This window comes from Salvia miltiorrhiza, chromosome 2, assembly GCF_028751815.1.
Source record: "Salvia miltiorrhiza cultivar Shanhuang (shh) chromosome 2, IMPLAD_Smil_shh, whole genome shotgun sequence".
Lineage (NCBI taxonomy): Eukaryota > Viridiplantae > Streptophyta > Magnoliopsida > Lamiales > Lamiaceae > Salvia > Salvia miltiorrhiza.
Window position 1 is genome coordinate 56,027,838 of NC_080388.1, and position 12,360 is coordinate 56,040,197.

Below are 12,360 nucleotides of genomic sequence, written 5' to 3' on the forward strand. Positions count from 1 at the left end.
TAAAATCGGATTTTTTTTTAATATGACACGTGCATTGCACACACCTTCCATTTAGGCGAATGAGTCGGCCTCGAGTCAATGCAGCCCGCATCGGTCGATTCATCCGACAAATCGATTCGAATCGGCCGGATGAGCCGGCCGGATGTGGATGCTTTTAGATACAAAAATTAGTGTAATTTCAATTCCAACTCACATAATAACTAACTATATGACAAAAAGGGATTAAACACATAGTAATCCCAAATGATAAACTTTTTACAACATTTTTATTTCATTGAATGTTTGGAGTAAAACGCTACATAGTAAAATAATGAATACAACTTCCAAATATAAAACAAAATAACTAAAAACTTCATCTGTCACAATTCAACATGTCACAAAACTAAGTACAGATGTTAAGAAATTGATAATTTATAATAAAATATGAGAGAGAAAATATTTTTTTTAAAGATATAATTGTCAAAAAAATAGGAAAGAAAAATAAAGATATTATTTTTTAAATGGAAACAGAAATAATTATATGTAGATTACAATAACATATGGTGTAAATAATGAATTATGTTTTATACCCAAGATCCGAGGTTTTGGGTCCAGTCTTTGAATTTCTTTATTTACTTATGTAATTTATAAAAATAATGAATTATGTGAGAAAGAGTATATTATAACTATTGACTTTCTATTTTAGAAAGTTATCTATTGAAATAGAACTTCCAAATATAGAAACTATGACTTATTGAATCGGAATGGAGGGAGTATATTATTAATTGCGTAAACCCCAAAATAACAAATATATATTTTTTTTTAAATCTCTTCATCACATTTTCCCTGACTTAATTCTTTTTGGCACGATAATAGGAGATTAGAATTATGATGTAAAGATAATTCTAAAAAATAAAATAAAATTATAATGAAAGATATATAGGCCTAATTTTAACATAAAATAATTCCAAAAAAATACAGGTGAAGTCAAATGATTAATTAATAAGTGTACAAACACGTCAAATTGTACAAGTAGTTGATAAATAACAAACACGTGAGATCAGATAAATAAAATGCATTCCAAAATATAAAATCCAATAAAATTTACATACAAATGAAAAGAGTACAATAACTCACTCTAATCGGTGCACCAAATGTAACTTTATCAATGCGATAGTTTAAAAAATTAAACACTCAAACGGCTTTGTTAATAAACATTTCAATCATCCAAATCCTCCAATCTAAACACAACCTTATTGCTTCCTATTGGCTATTGCACCTAAAGGTCAGGAACGTAACAGGCTAACAGCGCAAAGTAAAAAATGTTTCAGTGCCTACCATTTGCATTTTGCAGTAATTACAAAAAAACTGCCATCTCCGTCGGCACAGCCGCAGCGAGTACACAGACTGTGAACACCGATGCACCATTAGAATAGAGCAAAGAAACACATGCATTCCAAGGTTCTTAACAAAGCAAGTGAACTTCTCATGCAATTGGCAAAAGTTGTAAGGTGATATTCATAGTGTAAATTGATGGAATTGAGAGGATTACAGTGGCTAAAAGTTTGCTGCAAATTGTCAGCCAGCTCACTGCAAAATGAAACACTATAAAAGTGAAGGTTAAAAATACATGATATCTGTGACAAGATCCTTGCTCCCCTGCAGCAGAAGTGAGGAGATCACATCTCAAAGTCCCAGGTAGTTTCGGCACATATTTTTGGTATTTTTTGTTCCTCTGCCAAATTGACGGATGCTATAATCTGCATAAATTATGATTTAGCGAATTAGAGCTCATGATATAATGATACAGCGTCAAATCATGATGGCATTTTGCATATCCAACTTCCTTTACATCTGACTTCAGGAAAAATAAATAATCACAATAACAGCTAGTTTGGTTTTACGTCTAATATTAGACCTGGAAGTATTAAGCCAAGATCTTAAGCAAAAGCAAGGCACACACGAAGTGAAAGACTCCACATTATTCTTCAATACAAAACACATACACACTCACTCTGCAACTAAGAGAGCAGTGTGCATTGTGCAAATAAATGCACATGTTGACTCACCATTAACATGGAAGGCAACATATGCATTTGATTGCATGACTAAGAGGGTGTTTGGGTAAGCTTATTTTAAGGAGCTTATAAGCTCCAACAGCTTATAAAATGCTTCAAAAGCTTATAATATAGAGAGAGAATTTTGTGCTAGAAAGAGAGAATCTTTGTTAGAGAGGTGAACTTGAAAGGGTATATGATGGAAATAACAAACTATAGTTGAATCATAGTATTTGTAAAATGATTGTTGCATATAAGATTATGAAAAAGTAAATTGTGGTAGAGGAACTTATGTCTTGGGGGGCTTATAAGTTATTGGAACTTATTTTGCAACTTATAAGATCAGCCAAACACTCTCTAAGTGCTAGGACTATAGCCACTACTGCTAGCAAAATAATGAATTACTACTTCATATATCAATTCATGGCAGATGACGGCACACAGCTTAAATAGTATCAGAACACAGAAACAGGGCAACCGCCAAGTAACACCTGAGAACACACATCCACTAAATCCGAGTGCAAAATCTTGGCAGATAAGCCCGCCAACTTATCTAAAGGCAGGAGGAAGTTTGTAGTTGACAAAAGATTCATACTGACTGCCACTCAGGAGGTCATTGATGGTCTTATCAAGTTTGTATGTTTTTTCTTTTAATGCTTGCAACAACCTTCTTGGTTCTAGTTATGCACAACTAGAAGTAGGCATCTCGAGAATATCACAACACCAACATAAAATTGCATCCCTCAAGTTTGAACTTGATACCAAAAGAATGATGGAAAAGGATAAATGATTTCTCTCCAACAATATCACATTTACACTAAGTCCACGTTTGGTTGGGTGTTTTAGGAGGTTAGAAAGGGATTCAATTAATTGAATCCATTACTTGTTGTTTGGTTTGGGTAATGAGTTAACCATTACCCCTACTTGAGGGTAATCCAATCACCCAATTTGTTGCCCCTCAAAATAAATGGGAAACAAAAGAAAGAGAATCCCTTACTAGTGATTCGTTTTCATTGTTAAACCAAACACTCAATAAAAATAATAGTTATTGTTACAATTCCACCCCTTTATTTGATTTCATTCCCTTTCCATTCCTCTACTTGAACCAAACGAGCACTAAGTTTGGTGTAAAATCTCAAATATATTCAACAAGCAATTAGAATTGCCATCACTCAAACATGATATACCAATCTCAACACATAGAAGCAGCAATCTGAGAGTAGATCCACCATTAAATACCGGCACATATATAATTAATTGCCAAGAAACAAGAAATTTAAATGCAACTTCTCAAGGCTTAATAATCCATCAACTCACTAATCCAATTCAATTGAAAGATTAACATACACAAAACAAACAAATTCTTTTTACCTTAAACGAACCATTCTGCTTCGAACTCCGGCTCCACTCAAGCCCCAAATTCTTAGCAGATGTTTGGTAGGTAGCCCTGAATACATCATCCCCGTAAACCTTGCGCATAACAGCAAAATCCCACGCATTCTTCCCCAAATCATAGCTCGGCTCAAAAGTTGTCAGCCCTCCATGTACATAAGTATACTTGAGCCTCGTATTTCCGGTGCCGAGCACATGATTTGCCGAAACCTTATTGCCTGAATCAATAACCAAAGCCCCATCCAATATCGTCCGCCCCTCGCCTTTGCTGTGAATGTAAGTCAAATTCAACGGCTTCTCCGCCACTCTAATACTATTCATGAACTGAAACCTAATATCCTGCAATTCAACCAATATAAAATACAATTCACAACGACGAAGTGTAACAGCAACACAAACATATAACCAATTAACATTCGAAATATTTGCATCGGATTATGTCCCAGTCGATTCAGTTCTTCTACAATCCAAGAGGCGATGATTACGAAGTTTCACAAAACGAACCGGCGACGGAAACGGTGATTAACGAGAAATTATTAGTTGGAAACTCGAAATAAACGAGGAATAGAACGATTAGAGCTTACTTTTTTGGGAACATTGTAGTCTACGATGAAGAAGCCGGGTTTCTCGACGGCGAGAGCTAGGCCGTTCAAGCTGGGGCCGTTGACGACGGTGGCATCGGTGAGGGAGGCGCGAAGCTTGAAGTCTCCGGCGTTGACGGAAACGGTGGCGGCGGTGGCCGCTTTGTCGGGCTCGTATCTAGCCTTGAACGACGCCTTCATCATTTAGCTGAGTTAGGTGGGAGGTGATGTTTCTCTTCGCTTTGGTGGGCTTTCTAGGTTGTTGGACAACTGATGAGAGAAAGAGTGTACAAGAAATGCAGCACGAGTTACAACTTACAACTGGTTTCGGATTTTCCAAAGTCGTTGTTTTTACTTGTTACCACGAACCACTCTCACAAAATAAATTCTTCGTTTACGTTTTAAAATATACTCGTACTCGAAAAAGGACATTCACTCACAAAAAGTTTGGAGCTTCAGCCTTCACCCATTTTTATCATTTTAATTATTTAATCACTCTTCTTATTAACAATTGTACCAAAAATTAACGAATCATTATTAATAAAACGAAAAAAATATAAAAATTATGATTCTCACTTTAAAAGATAAATTTATACCTCATTATATCATTCATCGATTTAAAGAGATAAAAAGCAAATGCAGCCCGCATAATATGTTTAAGTACCCCACTAATAATTATTATGAAGATTACCTCAAAAAAAATACTAGTATGAAGATAAAAATATATACTCTCTTTGTCCCTATATTTATGCATATTTTTCTTTTTTTGTATGCTTCTCAAATTTGTGTATACTCTATTTTTACATACTATCTCACACATAATTTCACATTTTTAATCTTGTAACTTACACTATTTATCCACGATTTACTAAACAATATCTTTAATGTGATATCCTTTCTCCACTATCAATATTCTAAACAATTTTTCATTAAAATTCTTGTCGAAAACACCTACATATATTTATGGTGGACAAAAAGAGTATATATTTAAATTCGTTAGGGCGGATGGTCTAATTTACAGAGTGGATATTTCTTCGGGTTAATAGCCGGAAAATACACGAATTTTCACGAATTTTGTAAATTGCACATGAGCTTCAAAAATAGCCTCAGAATACATGACCTTTTAATTTTGTTGCAATTTGCACATGGCGGAAGTTCCGACCACTCTTATGTTTGACCGGCGATTACGTGGCATTACGCGTGACATTTTTTACACGGTGGCAAGCCACATGTTCAAAACGACGTCGTTTCGATGTTCGTGTTCCATTTTAAACAAAGTTTGATTTTAATCGTCGCCGCCGCCCCCTCCTTCTTCCCCGGCGGCCCTCTTCTTTCTTTCCCGGCGAAGGACGCCGCCTTCTCCTTCGCTCTCTCTCGTCCACCGCGGACCGAGTGGTTGTCATCCACGACTCGCTGATGTCGTCCGTCGTCCAAGACGCCGCCTCCATACCTGACACCGAGTCCAACACTTGCCACAACATCTCAACTTTCTCCATCTTCTTGTATTTCAGCGAGGGCTTAGAAACTCCATTTCCGATCAATGAAGAGTTGCAGAAGCTAGCGATTCCCTCTCTTGAAGATTGCTTCTCGCCAGAATTCATGGAATTCATCGTCTCCGAGCAGAAATATATCGATCTCGACTCCGGCATCATCTTCAACACATGCAGAGAAATTGAAGGCGAGTTCTTAAATTCAATCGAAAAAATCTCTGGATTGCATGGGGAGATGTAGAGGTTGGTTGCGGCGACATCAGGATTGCACGGGGCGGTGGAGTTGTTGGCGAAGATCTAGGGCTCGATGGGGTATTTGGGGATTTGGGGGTTTTGCAAACTTGGTAGATTTATGGTAAACTGAGAAGTTCGTGGCGTGGTGGTGGAAGGCGGTGGCTAGCCTGAGGGGTGGTGGCGGAACCTGGTGGATGGAGGTGGTCGGCGTCCCGGCGAGCCTCAAATCGCGGCCCTCGCGAGTCTCTCCACCGCCAATACCAAACCCTCGGCGACCTTCTCCGACCCACAGATTTGCAGCGGCCTTGAAAATTTACAGATTTACGCCGCCTCCAGTCCATCGGAACGTCGTTTGAGCCGCCGATTTCCTTGCCGCGCTAGTTGTCGGAGCGTCGTTTGAGGAAATCGGAGGAAGAAGGTGCAGACGACGGGATGAGGTCTTGGGATTTTTACCCTTTTTGTTTGTTTTTTTTAATTTATACTCACTCAAAACGACGTCGTTTTGAATGCCGATGAGTCCACGTCTGAAAATTCCGATGCCACGTCAACACCGATCAAGGTGGTGGTCAACGCATGTGCAAATTGCAACAAAATTAAAAGGTCATGTATTCTGAGGCTATTTTTTAAGCTCATGTGCAATTTGTAAATTTCGTGAAAGTTCGTGTATTTTCCGGTTGTTAACCCTATTTCTTCTTAGATTTGATTTTTCACTTTTCAGTTTTCTAATGCATAAAGAAAAAATTGAATATCAAAATAATTTCACAATTAAACAATAAGAAATAGTTAAAAAGTAAAGTTCAAAGCGAAGAAAAATATGTAGAACTTTAACAACACTTAAAATTGGATCAATACCATCATTAAAAATGAATAAACATCTTATACCCATAAATTTAAAATATGAGATATATTGACTCACGCCCCGACTTCCAAGAAACACCAATTATGACTTTCGTGTAGCTCAAAGCACGATCATTAACTTATGGTTAATTGGCAAAGCCAAGTTTATGCCAGTTAATAGCACACACTCAATAGAGAGTAAAGCATTGAAGCATGAACATTCTTATTTTGCTTGCATGAATATCAGAGCTTAATAACTCAAAAGTATATTTGAACATAAACACAGTTGATATACAAGATGATTATGTCTTTCTCTAAAGTTGTTCCAACTTAGGTATCCTCTTTAGTTGGGCCTACAATATAAACATTAAGTTTAGTATAAATAAACTAAGTCTATAACTCATCTCATATAATCTATCCTTTATCATAAATCAACGCTTTAATCCTAGATTCGCAACACCGAATTAATAAATTTTAAAGTTTAGTAAAATAAAGTTTTAGCATATCATGTATATGCATATGTATGTATTTCTTATTACATTTTTTACAATATTTCTCAACTTAATTCAAAGCATGTAATTCATCTTTAAATCACCGAAGCATGCTTAAATAAGTTACCTACATAACATATTCACACATTGCATATAATCAACTAAGTTCATCATAGCAAACTTTGCAATACTTGAATAACTTTATCTTTATATTTGCAATATATAGTAATAGATAATGCATTTCACTCAACTTCAAATAATATTATAAATTCACTAAAAGTGAATCAGAGAACTTGTCATATATTTTTGAAAACCTCTAGATGTCTACTGCATTTTTGAAGAAACTTATGAATTAAAATAGTTTCTAGATTATGAGATGAATATAGTTTAATACGATCTATCCAAAATAGATAGTTTCAAAGCATATATTTGGAAATTACTTGAAATTTTCTAAAATTTAAATCATGAGATCATAAAACATTATATATAATATAGTAAAAGGTTTATATATCATATAGTAAAAGGCTCAGATTAATCTAATCATATTTTACCCTTGAAATAATTTGTGAAACCTTTATCAAAATCATTGTCAGAAAGATAATAACTGTAAACTAGCTAATTTTGAAATTTTGTATACTATTGTACATAATAGATAAAAATATACACCATACATTTCCATAAACCTATAGAAATCTAGTTTCATTTATAAATATAATAGTATCCAAAAATATCAAATGAGCATGGAGTTATACATCTTCTACTATAAATTAGCAAAACTGTTCGATTTTTGACTAACTGTTTTAAATCTAAGATTAAATATAAGGTGAACTCAAATTGCTACGAAATTTGACATGAATAACATAATGTACCAAAGTTGATTGAGTAAAAGTTCCAAATCAAAAGAACTCTTAAAACATATCGAAACATTAAGTAAAAGCTACTGCCTAAACATGAGATTTTTCATAATTTTTGCAATAGTTTTTCTAACATTATTGAAAAATATTAATCCTTCACTAAAAAATTCAAAATTTAACATTTTTTTTGATAAATTTAATATTTTGACATAACAAACACTAGCTTACGCACAAAAAAAAAATTACTAATATTTATCCATGTTAACCATACAAAACAAGATCAACAAATTAAATAAAAATTATGGCCGAACATGAGAACTTCAATCCTTAATTTTACTCCCTATGTCCCATAAGAGTGTGCATTTCTTTCTATTTTGGGACGCCCACATGAGTGTGCATTTGCCAGTTTTGGACGCTACCTCATCACCAACTCCTTATTTCTTACTCTTACTTTATAATGGATCACTTTCTCCACTCCTAAAACACTCATCTAACATCTTATTAAACATGTGCCACTAAAAATGATGCACACTCTTGTGGGACGGAGGGAGTATAAGCAATTTCTTCAAAACAATAATTATAATTCTAATTCTATGATATTATGCAAGTTTAATCATAACATATACTTATTTTTTCATGTGGTTTCATGTAGATATACTCCCTCTGTCCTATAAAAATAGTCATAATTTTACTTTTTGAGATGTCCACAAAAAATAATCATGTTCTATTTATGAACACTATCCCACAATAGATTGTCTTTTATACATTAACTTATTTATTTATTTATTCTATCACATGGTGGAACCCTCTCTCCACTCACAACACATTAATTATCATTATTAATACTATCTTTATGGTCGGATATTTTCTCCACTCATAACATACTTAATCACTTTTATTAAAATCCATATCACTCCTTCCTAAGACTTTTTTTACAGGACAAATGGTGTATTAAAAACCCTAACTTACGCATAAAGGACCTTCACAATTTAAAACATAATATAAAGAAAACTCAACTATAAACTCTAACACAAACATATATCCTGATTATAACATAAATCTTTTATAAAAATACAAAAACATAACCCTAAAGGAACACATAATTTCAAGAATTGAAAGAAAATATAAGAAGCATTTATATATTTTTCAAAGATTGTGTGGTTCCGAAAATGTAGAGAAAAAATTATGAACTAAAAATCTTTATATTTATAGGAGGATTTAACAACAACAACAACAATACTAATAATAACAACAACAACAACAACAATAATAATAATAATAATAAAGACACTTGTAACATAACATGAAATCTTGAATATTAACCTGCCAACACATTACTTTTTAGAATATATCATTTAAACAAGAAATAATATAAATATCATTCTCTCAATCTCAACTAGCTTGTTCACTTTTTTTGGGCACAGATATTAAGAAATTAGTTTTTAGTGTGTTAGGTGTGGACGTGTGGTAAGTGAAAAGATGAAAATATGAATAAATGAAAAAACTTTTGCTATATAAAGAAAGTGATCAAGTTAGTTAAAAAACCTGAAAAGGAATACTGATCAAGTTAATTGAGACGAATGAAATAATATGTTAATACTTTTATTTTAATACAACTCACACACATATATAAATATATAAAGTAGATAATTTAATTTCATAAAATATACATTTGCACAAAGTATAAGTAATAATAATGTATGATTTAAATATTTTATCTTTTTTGGGGTGTGAATCAATTTACTCTAATCCTAAAGAATTTAATTGCTACATTTACTGAATGAATTTTGAAAATATTTTCCTTCAAACGAAGGTGAGCATGCTTCAATTAATTCAAGCATGCTAGCGATGTTGGTAGCCGCATTATCAAACCCAATATAATTTTTTTCTACTTATATATCAAACGATATTCTGGGTTTTAAAAAGCCCGAGGCACAAACATGCCCCGGAGCCTAGGCGCAAGGCTTTTAGCTCAGGCACGGGCTTTTCGTAGGCGAGGCGTAGTAAAGCCTAAAAAATTCTAATATAGTTACCTACATTATATTTTATACCAAAAACACAAATACATAAAACCACAAATACTTAAACACACAAATACTTAATTTAAAACACACAAATATTCAAAACATACAAATACTTAAGTTTTAAAGTACGCAAAGTACGATCAAATATCAAACAAGTAATCAATAATCATCATCCTCAAGTGCATCATCCCTATCTCTAGCATCTTTGTCTTCACCAATGTCATCTTCCATCTTCTTCTCATCCCCATCCTCATTCGCATCCTCATCTTCATTTTCATCTAAAAGTCTTCTCGAACTCGAAGCAACTACAACCTTTTCTTTATCAACTCTAGATGCACGTCTAGTGCTATAAATAGGATCATTAGCTCCCGAAGCCTTACTAACGACACTCCATGTCAAATCACCATCCTCAAACACAAGATCATCATTTTCATTAGAAGAGTCCTCATCCATGTGTCCAAGCAACCATTCATTGCTATCATCAATCTCTTCTAATAGAATATGATTTATTGTATATGTCCTCTGTATCGCATTTCCAAAGTACGATTATACTTCACATAAACTAATTGATTGAGCCGATCTTGTGCCAATCGGTTTCTCTTCTTGGTATGAAGCTATAAAAATATAAGAGATAATAGGTTAAAATTATAGTTATGTATTCTAGTGAAAAGTAAAATAAAATAATATCTTACATGATCAAAGACACTCCAATTTCTCTCACATCCGATAGCACTGCAAGTGAGGCTAAGAACTTTTATCGCAAATGATTTGAGGTTGGGACTTAAAGATCCATAACAAGACCACCAATCTGCTATAGACATTTAAAAAATGAATTATCGTTAGAATATGAAATGTTAATTAATTCAACACTTAAATAAAATTTCAAATATAACATGTTACGTGGTGATTTGACCTTTCTATGTCTAATTGTCATTGCATTGCCAAATAGACCCGTTGCATTTTTGTAGGCATCCAACAACCATGATATTGTCTTGAGTTGTTTCATCTCGAATCAACCTTTGAATGCATTTATACAAACCCTTCTCAACCTCTCGACAACTCACTTGCTCTGAATTATCATAATAGATTTTCAGATTTAGAAAGTATCCGGCCGCATGTAAAGGGCGGTGAAGTTGGCAATCTCATCTTTTATCAATGATCTCAAAAGCTTCTTTGTAATGCTCCTCCTTATGACCAAAACTCTTAGTAATAGCCTCTTTAGCTCTATCCATAGCTTCATAGATATACCCCATAGCCTATTTTTTTTATCTCCATCAACCATCCGAAGTACTTTCACAAGTTGACCTCCCAACTTAAGAGCATACAACACATTTCTCCAAATTGTATCTTGCAAATTAAATAAAAGATGTCATCTTCTCCCCCCCCGATCCTTTTGCCACTTTGAAGCATTCCACTATTCCGAAATGACCATCTTCCTCAAATTGTTTTTTTTGCTTGTGATATTGTGCAAGAGTGATAAAGGAAGTTGCAAACCTTGTGACCGCCGATCGATGCAAATTCCTTTGATTTGTGAATCTTTTCATCATGTTCACAATGCCAACATGGTTATATATATAACCATTCATGAAGATCGCTTTCTTGAGGGCATTCTTGATCTTTGGAAGCTTTCCAATATCCTCCAACATCAAGTTCACACAATGTGCGGCACATGGAGTCCAATAAAGATGTAGTCTTTTGGCCATAAGCAATCTCCCCATCAAAATAATATTAAGCTTTAATCATTAAGAAAAAATAAATTGGAAGTATAAATTAAAGATGATTTAAACTTCTTACCCGCTTTAATATAGTTAGATGCATTATCCGTCACCACTTGCACAACATTTGCATCTCCAACTTCCTCGACAATAGAATCAAGCATTTGACACAACGTGACTAAATCTTTCACAACTTCCGAAACTTCCACCGATTTGATGAACACGGGCCCCTTTGGAGAGTTGACAAGTAAGTTCACAATATCCTTTTGCACCACCGAATCACGTCATCCAGAAATATTTAACAAAAATGTTAAATGTAAGTGGTTTTTTACCCATACTCTTACCTTTAATTGATTCTACTTCTTTGAGAAATCATGTTATGCTTGATCGGTCTCCTCCCTTTGCAAAGTACGGGCATATCGTTCATCCCCCTCTTCTTGTATATGTTGAGCAATTGCTCATCGATGTAATCGGCAATCTCACAGCGTGAGGAAGGTTTTTTTTCCTTGATGATGATTGAGGAGGATGATAAGTTGGAGTGCTATCAACGTCACCCACGTCTTCGCCCTTGGAGGAGTTGAGGCTAATAAACTTGCCATAGTTAGCACATGATGAAAACATAATGATAAATTGATCACAAATACTCATGTGCAACTGATTGATTTCCAGAATGACACTACTTCATTCGAGAAATGACACTTAAACA

The 12,360-nt window shown here is 34.2% G+C and overlaps 1 protein-coding gene and 1 pseudogene across 1 annotated transcript; both read right to left on the reverse strand.

Moving 5' to 3' along the window:
• Positions 1–1,444: 1,444 nt before the first annotated feature.
• Positions 1,445–4,444, reverse strand: LOC131010447 (outer envelope pore protein 24A, chloroplastic). Its single transcript, XM_057937976.1, has 3 exons — positions 4,013–4,444; positions 3,408–3,767; positions 1,445–1,739 (listed from the first exon to the last, which is right to left on the reverse strand). The coding sequence occupies exons 1-3, from the start codon at positions 4,211–4,213 to the stop codon at positions 1,659–1,661; spliced, it is 642 nt and encodes a 213-aa protein (XP_057793959.1). The 5' UTR covers positions 4,214–4,444; the 3' UTR covers positions 1,445–1,658.
• A 5,654-nt stretch (positions 4,445–10,098) lies between these two features.
• On the reverse strand, positions 10,099–11,486 carry LOC131009767 (uncharacterized; annotated as a pseudogene).
• Positions 11,487–12,360: the final 874 nt, after the last annotated feature.